Source organism: Colobus angolensis, unplaced genomic scaffold, assembly GCF_000951035.1.
Source record: "Colobus angolensis palliatus isolate OR3802 unplaced genomic scaffold, Cang.pa_1.0 Scaffold4, whole genome shotgun sequence".
In the NCBI taxonomy this organism is placed as follows: Eukaryota; Metazoa; Chordata; class Mammalia; order Primates; family Cercopithecidae; genus Colobus; species Colobus angolensis.
Genome location: NW_012117376.1, coordinates 3,457,925 through 3,473,361, shown reverse-complemented (window position 1 = coordinate 3,473,361; position 15,437 = coordinate 3,457,925). Strand labels below are relative to the sequence as shown.

Genomic DNA, 15,437 nt, shown 5'->3' with positions numbered 1-15,437 from the left:
TACTACTTTAATTTCTGGGAGAACCTTTGCAGCTTTTGGTTCTCGGGGCCAGCCAGAGTCTCCTAAGCCCTCAGCTACTTCAGTAGAAAGTGGAAAACATTAGGGCACTGAGCCAACACTTCACAGAGCAGGAGGAGCAATGAAATCATGGCCAGATACCCATTAGAACAGTCACTTGAGCAGGTGACAGGGACTTTATCTGCTGACACCAGCATTCTTAGACTGTAACATGCTCAGTAATGTCTGTAAACACTTGTTCAAGTTCTAAACCTCCTCCCTTCCTCTCAAGATTTGGCCCTGCTGCCATCTCCCTGACCTCAAGCTAGCTTCCTCAAGATGGATGGCATTGAAATCTGAAGCTAAGGCAGGGAGCACACAGGGCCTGTGTGTCTGGGCCGCTCCTCCCCTGCTTCCCCCTTCTCCAGGCCCCTCTCTCCACCTATCTCCTTCTTATGACTTAAGGAATCATAACACATTCACATTGCTCACCTCAGGCACAGAAACTTCTAGGATTTGTGTTGAGGCCAACCCATTTGGCCCACATCACCACAGCTCCCCAAAGTCGACTAGTCCAAACAAGGTGGGGCTGAGGCCTGGGGGATTCTGACCCATTGGCCATGAGTGGTTAGGGAAGGGCAGAGATGCCCTTTCCTCTTCTGTTCAGTAAAGGGTCTGGAGAGGATCAGCTCATGGTGCTGCAATAGGAGGGAGAGGGCCTCACCTTGAAGAAGGTCATGGTGGCCCCGTCCTTGACAGCCCCATACTCGATTTTGGTTTGCTTGGCCAGGTCGTCAGCAGAGTCAATGGGTGATTCCATGCGCTCCACGGTCAGAAAGGCAGCCAGGTTGGCCGTGTAGGAAGAGATGATGATGAGCGTGAAGAACCACCAGATGCCACCAATGATGCGTGTGGACAGGGCTTTGGGCATCAGCTCAGACCCTGGGCGAAGAGAGGATATAGGCAGTCCCTTACAACATCCAGACTAGCGTTGCTCAAGTCCCCTAGGTTATGGATTCCTCTGATACTCTAACGAAAGCTAAGGCCCTTTCCCAAGACCAGTGGTTCTCAAAAGTGTAGTCCCTGGGCCAGCAGCAACATCATCACCTGGAATTTGTTAGAAATGTACATTCTTGGGCCTCTCCCCAGCATTCACTGAATCAGTAATTTCTGAGGGTGGGAACCAGCAATATGTTTTGAGTAAGCTCTCCAGATGATTCTGACGCAGCTGAAATTTAAGAATCGCTCTTCTAGAACAACATACATTCACATTTCACAGGCTCATCAAAACCTCAGATGCCTAACCATAGACCACTTATGTGGTCCCAGCTTAAGAACATCTGGGAGTCAGGACCCCTGGGTTCTTGAGTGAATCCTGCTCCCAACCCTCAGTGTGATCTTATGCCTGATACTTCCCCTCTCTGCAAAATTCTGCAAAACATGAAGAATTGTCCTTCCTCTGTCCCAGCCTCACATAAATACTGTGGTGCTGCAATGATATAATTTGAGAAGAAATTGCACTGGAAATACAAATGGTATACAAATATAAGATTGCTATGCAGTGCTTTGCAGGAGGAGAAAAAAATCAACACTTTTTGAAGCTCTTTGCCGAAATATATCACTTTTCTTCCCCAACCTTAGGTGTGGAGCACAACAGAGATGACACCTTCTAACTGAAGTAATTAACTAGTTGGCTTTCAAGAGATTTAAATTGCGAGTGACTCCTGAACTTTCCAGAATATTTGGACCTGCAATCTGAAAAGCGTCTGCTTTGATATGGATGATTTTTTTTTTCCTCAAAGAAGTCACTCAAGGGAGAGTTTTTCAAATACATAACTATTTTTCTCCCTCCTAATCAAAACCACACAGAGAATACATCAGGGGCCAGTGCTTTGAATAGCAGCAGGAGGTGGAAGAGAAGAAGCTATTACTGCATTGAGGGGCTTCCAGGTCTTTCCCAACTGTCACCGAACAAAGATGATGGACAAAAAAGCAAGGTGAGTCTCCAGGACACGCATTAATAGCAAGGACACATTGAGGCACTTCCCTTGAAAGTTGCCTGTCACTTCCTAGCTGCTAGAGACCACTGAGACTCCGTGTCCCCCTCCCAAACCGGACACTCCCAGCCGCCCCTGGTTGCTCCAAACCAGGCTTTGGGATGCCCTCAGAGAGGGAGCAGCTTATTTGAGTCACCTGATTGGTGAATTCTGCCAGGCTTGCCAGACCTCTGCCCAAGTCCCTGCCCTGGCCTCTGCCATGGCTGAGAGGTTTCTCGCATGTGGGACAGATTTACTTTTTTCCTCTCTTCCTTCATTCAAGTACCCAGCACAGAGCCTGGCATGTAGTGGGTGCCCAGGACACATTGGGATAATGCCATTCGCTCATTTGTTTGGCATTTGCTGATGGATGTCTACTGAGGACCAGGGTTTGTGAAGGTTATACACAGATGACTGCGGGACAAGGACATTTTTTCTGTCCCTTGAAGCCCCTTCCCTGCCTGCCCCCTAGGTAGGTTGCTCAGTGAAACTCTAACAGGCAGAGACTTGTCTGCACTCCCTAAGATAAGAGACTCTGGACATGGGACTCCACCTGCAGACGCAGTGAGCACATGGTTTGTGGCCAGCAGGACCAGGGGGTGGTGTCCTTCCTGGGGGGTCTTTCCTGGCTGGTGATCCCCTCTCCCTGTGCCTGCCCTCTTGCTTCCTACTGTCTCTGCATCTGACTCCCGGCAGTTAGAGCAGGTGCTCTGTTTTCTGAGATATTTGAGTAGCTGCAGCTATTTCCAAAGCACATTGGCCCTCCTTCCAGAGGATGTAAGAGAATTGCATCCTTTTGTGTATCTCATCTTTGAAGCACTTGGGCTGAAGTCCCCAACTCAGCCATGATCCTTCCTACTCTCAGGAGCCTCACAGCCAAGCGGCCACAGAGTTCCATCCACAGTGTATCCTGAAGCTCTCTTAGTGCATTTCTGCCCTCCACTCCCAGGGCCACCACCAGGCTCAGGTCTTATCACCTCATTCCTGCAGTGGCCTCCCACCCAGCCTCCCTGCCTCTGGTCTCCTTCCATCCACAGCTCAACTTGCTCAGCTGGATTGTGTGGTGATAAGGCCATGGGCAGGGTCAGCCGCAGCCAGTAGGGTGCTCTGTGTCCACCTCAGCTGGAGCAGGTGGTGAGGGATGCATCCTGCATGCCCTGGGTTGGGTGGTTTTCTTAGCTTCAGACCCTGAGCCAGCTCCAGCCAGAGTGGAGGTGGAAGTTGGGGGTCTGGGGCAAGGGCACAGAAGGTTGGATATCTCTGTGTCTCCAACCTTCTGCTGGCTCATCAGGGTCTAAGGCTGCCCCTAGAAGTATGGGCTGGCCCTGCTGATGCCAAAGAGGCTGAAGACCCGCTGGGGAAAGGAGACCCTGGAAAGGGAGGCCATGGGAGAGGTGCATACCTTGTTGCATCAGGGATCCCATTCCAAACCAGAAGCTGTTAAGCAGAGTGAAGTTATTTTCCACCACCTCGGAGCCAGGGTTGCAGGGGTGAGCATCGTACCACTCATAAGGGCTGAACCTGGCACAGGAGGAGAAGGACAGTCAGCCTGGGAAACAAGGAGCATCCATGCCCCAGCAGGCAGTGGTTTAGCAAACACAGCTGTGCCAGCCGCCTCCGTATCAATATCCTCATGGTTCTGCTGGGAGGCAGGGCAGGGGAATTTCTTCTTGTTCTTTATTGTTAGTGCCCTTTTCTGGTTATAAAGGTAATTCACCAGCATCTCGTAAAATTAAAAGTGCACATGCCCTTCAGCCTCCCAATTCTGCAACTCATCATCCATCCCAGAAAAAGCACTCTTACAGGAGCATCAAGAGAAGCACACAAGGGTGTTTATCAAAGCATTGTTTGTCATCGCAAAAAACTGGAAACCACCAATATGTCCTTCAATAAAGGAATGATTAAATAAACTATGCCACACTGTACTGTGAAATATTATGCGGCTGCTAAAAGAGAATGAGATACTTGAGATGTGCTGGCAGGGCAAGATCTTCAACACATATTGTTGAAGATCTAAGCAATAAAAATATTAAAAGCAATGTATTAAAAGCAATAGAAAATAAGAACAATATGACCACACTTAGATAAACAGATTCCTAAAGACATAACTATTCAGTGCTTTATGTATACTCATATGCAAATGTATACTAAAGGGTCTGAAAGGGTCTCTAGATAAAAAATATCAGTGTTTATTTCTGGGGAGGGGCATCAAACAGCAGAAGGAATTTCAGGAAGGCCAATTGCTCTATCTGCATTATATAAATTTTTAAAAGTGGGAACATGCTTTTGAGTTTTGGGCATAATAAAAAACCTTAAAAAGGGAAAAAAAGCAGAAGACACATTTTATAAAATATTCAGACAGTATAGACGAATACAATCTGAAAGTGAATGTACTCCAGCATCCTATCCCCTGGAGAGAACAATGCGTTATATAATTTTTTAGATTTTTGTCTTTGAATATACAAATACATATATGACAGGGAAAAAATGATTACTTAAAGCCCCCTACTGCCTTCTAAGGAAGAGGAGTCCTGATTACTGAACTGAAGGGAGTTTTGTTCACCGCGTGAGTTCCAGTTGAGGATATCTATGTTTAAAGAAGCTTGAGAGGTTGAGAGGACCCTGGAAAAAGTCCCACACTAGTGAACATTTTCTCTAGGTTTGTGGGGGAGGTTTTAGGATGCTGAGAGGACACATCTGGAAGGGGAGACAAGTCCAGTGGAATTTTGTTTCATTTTTTAAAGTGCAATGCCCTTTAAGTGTGATGTTGTGACCTCTCTTTTCTGTCTCCCTTCTAAAAGCTGGAATATATTATACATTGATTACCAGTGGTCATGTGGAAAGAATTTTATTTTCATGAAGCGGGAAGACCCCTCAAATAGGAAATCCTAAAGAAAGGTTTCAAACCAAGACAGGGATCTTCAAAGGAAATGGCCACAAACTTGTTAGAGGCTCTAAAATCCACAGGGAAGAGATCTAGGATGGAGAAAGCAGAGATGAGAGGCTATTGTGAGAAGGGTTTTTGGAGAGAGCCTTTGGAGAGTTGGGTGTCCAGAGCTCCCACTTCCTCTACCACATCGAGGGAGAGGGGCTTCCCAGGGGGCGAGGCAGCTCAGTGCCTGGCCCTGTAACTGAGCAGATGGACCTGGGAAGGGTGAAGGGCAGGGGTTGGGCTGGTGGGTGCTCTGTCAGTGGAATCAGGCAAGTCCCTGCTGCACGACATTGGCCTGCAGGACCAGACACCACCAGGCCTCAGGACGCTGGGTCCACAGTGCTTCCCCTGGACCAGATGGACCCATGCAGAAGACAGATCCAGCCCAGGCCGACTTTGACTCCCATCCTAGAAGGCAATGGGATTCCAACAGGGAGAGGCCATGGGGCACAGGCCGCTGGAGGACCAGGGGCTGAGTGGGTAGTGGGCCACGAAGGGAGGCCCTGCTGGAGGGGGCCGTGAGAAGAGCACCCACCTCTGAACACCCTGGAAGGTGGGAGGCAGACAAAATAAAGCCGATTTCTGATGAGATCTCCCGAGTCCTGCTCTTTACATGTACCAGGCACACATACAAAAATATATGACATATATGATACTTTTAACAAAAAAAATCCCCTATTATACCACTATACTGTCTGAGAACTTTGTTTTTCATTTAATGTTACCAGCCTCTTTTCAGGTCAGTTCTTCCAGATCTACCTCATGCTCTGTAACCACTCTGCAGGTATCTCTAACCGTGCCTTGACTGATGGGCACTTAAGCTGTCCTCTCTTTCCGACTGTGGTGCACTCTGCTGGAAAAGCATCCTTGGACACACCTCTGTGGGCCCTGATGCCCAAGGGTGGCCTTGTCTTCTGGGGCTTGGCTGCAAAGGCTTTCTAGATTTGGGAGAATGCTAAAGTGTGGCTCAATGGTGATATTTCAACAGGACGAAGTTCCAGGGGTGGAACTGCTTATCATAATAAAAATAACTGGTTCTAGAATGGGCTTCTTGGCTATCAAATGCTGTTACAGGCTGGGGTCCTCACTGCCTCCTGAGAGGTGAAAGCCTGCAGGGTGCCCATTTTACAGATGCAGAGGCCACAAGGATCCTGCAGTCAGTGGGACAGAGCGTCCAGGCTCTAACCCTCCTCGGCCACAGAAGAGAAGAGGAGTGGGATGGTCGCTGGACAAGGAGGGAAGGTGTCACCTGGAGTTAATGGCAGGTCTTGGATTTGTAGCTTGTGGCTGCAAGAGCTTCTCCAGTCTTGAGAGTAAACAGGAGTTAGAAGCTGACCTGGAGACACTCTGTCTCCACAGAGAAGGTTACATTCCATCCCCAGCTGGAGTGTGGAGGTGTAGACAGGGCATCCACTGTGGCCAAAGCTCTCGCTTCCCTGGGATACTCAACCCAGATTTGGCTGCAATGTGGCTCCCAGGAGCTAGATGGGCTGCTCACCCTCAGCCCTGCCTTCTGGGTCAGGCACTTAGGATCATCCCCTGTCACGAGTGCCCACTGTCCTGCTCTTTGCGGTGAGAAAGCACACCCTCAGCTCCCTTCCTGTTTCCTCCTACCTCACCAGGCATGAAGTCGAATATCTTGGTGGCAGCGAAAGGCCTTGTGCAATGCCTGGTCCCCAGATGCAGGCCAAACAGACCAGGCCAGGCCAGTGTGCAAGATGGACAGTCCTGTGCCAACCTGGAGTTGTCCCAGAGTGGACCTGGACACCTGCCCACCCTTCCCAGGCCCTATCTCTTAGAACTGTGGGCAGCTGTGTCCAGATCTCCTTCAGCCAGCATGGTCACCGGGAGTGCCTCTTGTCTCTAATGGTCTAACAAGCCTTTGAAAGCCAGGAGCCACTCTCCAAGAGGCATAAATGAAGGCCCTTGGCTGCTGATGCGCCCACCAGGCAGGGCGAGGCCAGCACGGCAGCTCCAGGCCTCTGGCGGCACACGGCCTGGGGAGCGGGACATTGCATCACTCACAGCCTTCCCTTTAGTCTCTCGCAGTGTGGGAGGAGGGAGCGGAAGGGAGTGAAGTGGGGGGGAGGGTGGCTTTTAAAGAAGGCTCTGGAGAAAAAAAAGGCTGAAAACGCCAAATCGTTGGATCTCAAATTGCCTCTCCAGAGAAGTCTCTCTTTGCACTTTGTTAGGATTTAGAGAAAAAAAAAGACCAGATCAGGGGCTGGGGCTGGAGCCCGGAGAGAGAAAGCAGAGGGCTCCACTGGAAAGCCGTGGGGAGCAGGCCCCAGCAGCCACCAACCCGGGGTAGGGGGGGACCACTGGACGGAGATGTGGGTCATAGATAAAAGGCTTGGTGACCCCCACAGTCAAATGCTGCAAGTGTCACCTATTGCTTGTATGACCTCGGCAAGTGGTGAGACTTTCTGAGTCTCAGGCGTCTCCTCTCCAAGGGAGGCTGTAAAGTGCAGAGCACAGTGCTTGGCAAGCACTGGGTGTTCACCAAACACTGGGCAAAACCTGTCCCCTAGTGACCTCCTCCTACCACCCACCAGCAAGGGTGCGCTATGTCTACTTATGTGAACAACAAAATGTGCAAGCGTGTTGCTAGCATGGAGCCCAGACAGGAATGTGTGTATGTGTGCCTCGTTTCTGCATGTGGGGATGGTGTGAGTTTATTGAGCACTGTTCCCCCTACTGTTGTGGCTTGGATAGACACATCCGGTTTTCCAAGTTCTAAGCTACCCACTGGGCCACTCAATGTCCTGAGTCTGCTGCACCAGGTGCCTGGCTCAGGTGGTGCAGCTTTGGGCAACCACTTGACCTCTTCAAGCCTGCTAATGGGACCTGAGGTGCAACTGCCGCATCTCAGGGTTACAGACACAGACCAGGGTGAGGACCAGGTGATTCAAGCCTGGGGGTGGGGAGGGACAAGGCATGGAAAGTTCCTTGAGGGATATAAAGGAATCTGAGCCATAGGGAGTGGAAGAGGAGTGGGCATAGCAGTGGCCTGAGCCTTGGGCCTTCTGTGCCAGGGGCTGAGAAGGTAAGGACCTGCCTGGCCCCTAAACCTTCAACCTTGGGCCCGACATCTGGCCAAGGAATTGCCTTACCTGGCGATGACGAAGAGGACACAGCTGACCCCCAGGTAGGCGAGGAGCACATACATCCAGATGTCTGGGGACAGGGGATTGAGGAAGGAGAAGACGCTGGGGTTGGTGCCATTGGGCTTTCGATACAGGATGCTCACACCGAGTGTCATGAAGGGCTTGGAGAAGTCGATGGCCTTCTCGCGAACATGGGTGATGGTCAGGGGGGCCACGGCTAGATCTGCCTTCTGAAATCAGACACAGAGAGAGAGAGACAGACTATGAGCAAAGTCTCAGAATAGCGGGAGACAGAACACCCTTGCTGGAGGAGAGATGAGGGTGAAGTCAGTTGTCCCAGCCCCGGGTCACTAACTGCTCTTCTGTTTCCACATTTACTAACCCTCCTTGAGGGCCAGGTCAGGGTGCTGGGGAGACAATGATGAATTCAACTTAACCTCTGCTCTCTAAGAGCTCATGGTCTTGAAGAAGAGAGTGGTGGAATAAACATACAGAGAATGGAACTCTATTAAAGCTGTAACCCACGTGCTCCCTTCTCAAAATGGTGCTTTGTCAAATAAATACAGTTCAGTAACCCAAAAACATTCAAAAATAGCTCATGTTTTTTATTTGTGTCTTTCAAAACCACAAAGAGGACACAGAACGCACCACAATGCCTATTTAATTCTGCTTTCCTCTCCCATCCACTTCTCGACTGCTTCACCACATTCAGGATATTCTATATATCCTAAAAGCCCTCCAAACACAAGTTGGGCAAAGATAATACCCTCCTTGGGAGAAACTAGACAGACAGGCTGGGTGCTGTGGCTCATACCTGTAATCCCAGCACCATGGGAGGCTGAGGCGGGAGGATCGTTTGAGCCCCGGGGTTTGAGAATAGCCTACATTTCATAGTGAGACTCCATCGCTACAAAAATTTGAAAAGTTAGCTGGGTACAGTGGCAAGTGCCTGTAGTCCCAGCTACTTGGGAGGCTGGGGTGGGAGGACTGCTTGAGGCTGGGAGGTAGAGGCTGCAGTGAGCTGTGATTGTGCCACAGTACTCCAGCCTGGGCAACAGAGTGAGAGCTTGTTTCAAAAAATAAAAAAAAAAAAAAAGGAAACAAAAGAAGCAAATCCAGGGCCCTTATTAATAGGGGGTGGTGTGCAGTGGGAAAGAAGGGGGTGGGGTAATATTAGGAATGCTATATTAATAAATTTTAGCCCATCACAATTTTAATAAGGGGAAGAATTCAAGTTCAATTCTTTGGTCTGAGCTTTTCCTGATTAGAAATCTAGATTCCCTCATTCCCATCCCCTCTTTCCAGGACCCCATTGGCATCCTCCCCGACGAGGCCCCAATTAAACCACTTCCTGCTTACCACAGTCCCTCCTTCAGCCCCATGCTCTGCACATCCCACACTGTTTAGGATGTCCTCTTCCTGTAGTCTCATTCCCACCACTGTCTGCCTTCCTCTGCACATCCTGCCTCTTCCAGAAACCCTCCCTCGCAGCCTCCATCTCAACTTCCATGAAGCCAGCTCTGCTCTGCTTGAATGGTGGTCTGTGCCCCACGTGATCTTGTGTCTGACCTGCTTATGTGCCTGTGAGTTCCTGAGTGCGGCTGGAGCTGGGGCGGAGTCTCTGCTTCTTTTCTCCATCCCCAAGCCCTATCTCAGTCTCTGGAATATTTGTTAACTAATAACCTTCCCCTCTGAGAGGCTGCCCCTGGGGCTTCTGTGCATATTTACATTTCAGAATGTGAACTAAGTTATCACTTCCCTTCCTCACATAGGACAGGACAGAAAGGGAGGCTGGGGTCTAACAACCAGCATTAAAGACCTTCTTGGCAAGGGGGGAACCTCCCTCTGAAACCCCTTTCCAAGGCAATGCCTCTAGGTGGCCATCCATTGACTTGGTCCAACTCCATTCAACCACTCATTGTGTCATGAAATTCAACAGACACCAGGGATACAGAGCTGACCCAAAGACATGACTTCTGCCCTCATGGAGCTTACAGTCTAGTAGTGGAGATGGTCATTAATCAAACTGTTAATAAGGGTATCTGCTAACACTAGCTCTGACTTCACTCATCTTAGAACAGGAACTAGCAATCCAGTCAAAATCAGATGTCAAGGAGGGAAGGGCTAGTATGGGTGGAATCGCAGCTTCTGGACAGCTCTGCAGGTGCTCCCGGCTGGGAGCAGCTGGGAAATACAACTTTGACACTGCCCACCCAATGTTTCCCCTTCTAAAGGCAGCCCCCACACCCCATCATTGACACTTGGAGTCGAAGGATTTGATGACCTTCAGAACCTGGGAAAGATGGAGGAGGAGCAGCCTATTATAAAGGCTCTTTCTTTTGTAAATGTCTGAATGTGTGAGTTGGGATTTGCCTGGCTGAAGGCAGAAGAAGGAATGGGGTAAGCTGCTGCCACCCCAGCTCCCGGAGTCCTCTCAGTTCAGGGTGTGTACAAAAGAAAGCAGAAAAACAAGAACTATCAGGGAGGGTATAGAGTGGGGAGCAAGAGACTGAGTCCCTGGTGTCATGGAGCTTCCAGTTGAGTGAGCTCTTGCTGGGGCTGTAGACAGGATCCCTTGGTGGGGTGGGAGCCTGACTGAGATACCCTGAAAGGTTCCCTTCAGTCCTAAAGATCTAGGATTCTCTGTAATGTTGATGTGACAGAGATATAGAGGGCCCTTTGATTCCAGAACTTGGCATCCCCAAGTCCTGTCCCTTCAAAGTCCAGTCATGTGCTGCCTAACTGTCTTGGTCAACAGTGGACTGCATATATAATAGTGGTCCCATAAGATTATAATACTATTTTTGCTGCACTTTTTCTATGTTTAGATAAGTTTCCATACACAAATGCCTACAGTATTCAGTAGAGTAGCATGCTGTACAGGTTTGTACCTAGGAGCAATAGGCCATACCATATAGCTGAGGTGTGTAGTAGGCGCTACCATCTAGGTGTGTGGAAGTATAGCCTATGATGTTCCAACGATGGTGAAAATGCCTAATGACATTTCTCAGAATGTATTCCTGTTGTTAAGTGATGCTTGACTGTATATTGCTTTGGGAGGTTCTGTTCTCACTCCAAAGTCATTATCATTGCTCAAAATGCCTTTGGAACTCGTCTCTGGAGATGGAGTGGATTCTTGGGAAGAACCTCAAAGTCAATGGTGGTGATGAATCTCCCTTTGACTTTTGATAGCAAGTTGGATAAGAGAGTTATGGCTGGGGGACTGAGGTGTTTGTAGCCAATGATTATTCCAAGGGCTGGTGAGAAAGCTAATCACATGGCCACAGGTTTCCCCCAGGTTCTTTCAGAGCCTTTGAAACCTCCCTGCCATTCTTCCTGCTCTTTGGTTTTAATAGGGTCGGGAGACCAAGGCATCCACAGCATTCTGTACCTACAGTGGCAAGACAACTGGCCAATATGACCTTCACTGGGAGTTTGGATCTGTGTTTTCTCTTGGGCTTCAGGAAAGCTGGAGTTCTCCACTTTGTTTCTGTTTAAGGCAGAAAATACTACATTTCACCGTTGGTTACGATTTCCCTGAAAAAGGCATTATTTTGTCCAACTTCCCTTGAAAGATGGGAACAGATGTCAAGCCTTTGCTGTTTCAGTTCATTACTCAGAATGAAAGGCCCAATCTTGGCAGGCTCTTCCCACTTGTGCAAGTTTTCTTTGAGGATGATTCATAAAATCATAGGCTGTCAGAGCTGGATGAGAGAACTTCAAGTCTATTCGAGGAATACATCTATTCCAACCCCACATTTTTTCTTTTAACAGAAGGAAACTGAGGCTTGAAGAGAAGCTCCTTGGTCTTTCCTATAATATTTAGAGCAATCATGTCCTTGAACGACATCAAACCCCTGACTTGTACAACACTTTCATTGGTCTAATGGGTGTTTTGTTAGCCCTCCTGCCTCACCAAGGACCTTTCTGTATTATTTCTAAACCTCTGGAGCAGGCAGGACGGTCTTCCCAGGACACTACTTCATCCCCATAAGCAGCTTTCCACTTACCAAGAATCTGTTGGGGCCCTCCTGGCTCCTCCTTCTCCCAGTCTCCTCTATCCTTGCATGAGGTCACCTGGCCCCACCTACTCTATCACACCCTTGAAGGTAAGAACAATTCAACCTGCTATAGCTCCATCTTTTGGTCCTCAGTCTCCAGATACCCTGGCTGCTGGTTGAAACCTGCCTTGTACTCCAGACTAAAACCTGGACATCTTCCTGCCAGGAATGGGATTGGGTCTGTGGTCCCAGCTCTAACAACTTGTCACCGATCAGCCTTCTCTTAGGACAGGGGTCCTCCCAAGGGTCTGAGATCTGGCCTCTGACTCCCAACTTGCTCCCTGTGTCTGGTGTCCCTGCTGCAAGCTGCCTGATTGGATTCCCAAGTATAGTCCCTACCAGATTCCTCATCTCCATTTTCCGCCTCTTACTTGGGATCCCCATCGAACATGCCAAGCATGACTCAGCCTACTGCTTATGCTGCCTATGCCTATGCCATCTTCCCAGTATCCCTGCCAGGTGGTCAACATTCTCGCCATATTCTAGATGGGGACAGGGTGGCTTAAGTAGGCTAGGAGGCTTGTTTAAACTGGTAAGTGGCTGAGCCGGTACTTGGACCCAGTTCATTGTGATCTCAAAGTCCAACATTTTACCACTCTACCATGCAAGCCACATGTAGTGGATTGAATTATGTCCCCCCACATTATGTTCAAATACTAACTCCTGATACCAGTGAGTGTGATCTTATTTGGGAATAAGGTTTTTGCAGATGAAATCAAGTTAAAATTAAGTTATACTGAATGAAGGTGGGCCCCAAATCCAATGACTGGTGCCTGTAAAAGAAGAGAAAAAGAGGAGGCTTTCTCTCATGAGCAGTGGCTCACGCCTGTAATCCTAGCACTTTGGGAGGCCGAGGTGGGTGGATCACTTGAGGTGGGGAGTTCGAGACCAGCCTGGCCCACATGGCGAAACCCTGTCTCTACTAAAAATACAAAAATTAGCTGGGTGTGCTGGCATGCACGTGTAATCCCAGCTACTTGGGAGGCTGAGGCAGGGAAAATCCCTTGAACTGGGAGGCGAGGGTTGCAGTGAGAAGGGATCACACCACTGCACTCCAGCCTGGGCGACAGAGCAAGATTCCGTCTCAAAAAAAGAAAAAAAAGAAGAGGAAAAGAGGATGCACAGATACACACAGAGAAGGCCATGTGATGCTGGAGGCAGAGACTGGAATAGCAGATACAAGTCAAAAGCACCAGGGACTGCCAGCCACACCAGAAGACTGGAGAGAAGCATGGAACATGTTCTCCTTCAGAGCTTCTGAAAGGAAACAGCCATGCTATCACCTTCATTTCTCATTTCTGATCTCCAGCACTGGTGGTTCATGGCCATTTGATGTGGCAGCTCTAGGGAACTAACATACCTGCCACTTAGACCCTGTGCAGGATGCATGGGGCTCCTTCCACAGCCTGCTTCTGTCCCCACCCTAGCACCTGTCCTACTCTGAAGGGCAAGCTTCATGGTTGGACCCACCCTGCCTTGTCCTGAGCCCAGTGTTGCATTCCCAGAGACCTGAACTTGACTCTGGCTCCTGACCATGGGGCTTCCCAGCATACACTTCACATTGCCTGGCTTGGGAGCCTTGCAGCTGCAGAAAGCTGCTGGTATACCCTTGCCACCTCCAGGTCCCTCTGCTGCTTCCACAGCTGTCTAAGTAAACCAGCCTCACTCCTGCCATGCATACGGGACTCTTCCCCAGGGACTCTGCTGGCATCCTGCCCACCTCTCTGGTATGTGGCATCATGGAATTTACCTTCTGCTCTTTTCCCAAAGTGGTGTTTCTCCAACTAGAATCTGTCCCTATCCATGGTGCTAATTAAAGTAGGTCAGGACTTCCTAATGCCCTTAGGATAAAAAAATTCTTACTAGGGTTGCTTACAGCCATGCATGATCTAGTCCAGTGCTGTCCAACAGAGCCATGCATGATCTAGTCCAGTGCTGTCCAACAGAGCTTCCTGCAACGATGAAAAGGTTCTCTATCTGCACTAACCAATATGGCAACTGTGGGCCACATGTGGCTGTCAAGCATTTGAAATGTGGCTGGTAAGACTAAGGAACTGAATTTATACTTTAATTGAATTTTAATTAACTAAAACTTAAAATTAAATAACCCCCTATGGCTGGTGGCTGCTGCATTGAAAGGCTCTCCCACATTTCTCACACTGTCCTCCCCTCCTCTCTTCCTCCCAGCCTTCCTGCAGCCCCTCCGATCCATGTTCTCTCTCTTACCTCTGGATGCTGCACATGCACTGTTTTCCACCCGGAATCTCTTCCTCCCCAAACTCTTTGTCTAGTGAATGCTGACTTCTGCTTCAGATCTCAGCCCAATCATCGCTTCCACAGACACAAGCCTCAGAGGAAATCAGGACTCCCTGGTGACTGCTCTCGTCGCACCAGGCACTTGTCGCTTCCAGCACTGATCACGGTTGTGATTTTAGAGGCATTGGCTGATTTTCTGGGTGTTTCCAACCCCCCTGATCATAAGCTAAGGAGAGTGAGGCCAGAGCCTGTCACCTTTTCACCGTTGTGTGCCGCATGGCTGGCACAGTGTCTGGCACATAGTAGGCCTTTCGTAGAGACTCTGTGAATGAATGAGTAGGATGTTGCTGGTTTAGACGAGGCACCCAGCGAGCGTGTCCTCTGAGTCAGCTCGCAGAGCACATGGCCATTTACAAGAGGATAAAGCAAGTCACAGATGGTGTCTGTGGCTGAGCCACAGCCTCCAAGCTTAAGAACACACTGTGTCCCTGAAGGGCCCTGGACATGAACCTAACAAACCAACACCCTGAACAGTCCACACATTTGAACAGAGGGGAACAGGTGCTAGCTCATTCATAAGTGTCAACTGATGGGTCAACTACTAGTACCTGTGATTCATTCACTGGTTTCCTGAGCTGACAGCAGCCTCACTGCCTAACAGTGAGGAAAGATGTGTGTATCCTTCCTGGGCCTGAGAGGATATAGCCCAGTTCCTGAGACCCAGTAAGCTCCATCCCTGTGCCTCTGTCCTTCGGGAAGGATGGGTAGGTCTTCTCTGCTTCATAGACCCCATAGGGGTCCCCAGGTTGGAGGCACCATGGGCTCCGTGTTTCATCACTGCAAGTTCTCTCCCCACACCTCATTCCCTGACAGTCGTATTCATAGACCCCATAGGGGTCCCCAGGTTGGAGGCACCATGGGCTCCGTGTTCCATCACTGCAAGTTCTCTCCCCACACCTCATTCCCTGACAGTCGTATTAGCCTAGACAGGGCAGGGCCTGCCCGAGCACAGCCCAAGGGAGCTGAAGGCACTGAGCCCCCCTGCCCC

At 49.5% G+C, this 15,437-nt stretch overlaps 1 protein-coding gene across 3 annotated transcripts in view; it reads right to left on the bottom strand.

Annotated features, from left to right (window-relative positions):
- GRIK3 (glutamate receptor, ionotropic, kainate 3) overlaps positions 1-15,437 on the bottom strand; it is a 233,117-nt gene that overhangs the window by 15,094 nt on the left and 202,586 nt on the right. For all 3 annotated transcript variants that reach the window (XM_011955294.1, XM_011955296.1, XM_011955295.1), the window contains exons 11-13: positions 8,079-8,302; positions 3,436-3,554; positions 722-939 (exon numbers count right to left, since the gene is read on the bottom strand). In XM_011955294.1, the coding sequence (XP_011810684.1) occupies positions 722-939; positions 3,436-3,554; positions 8,079-8,302 (561 nt within the window). The remainder of the gene's footprint in view (positions 1-721; positions 940-3,435; positions 3,555-8,078; positions 8,303-15,437) is intronic.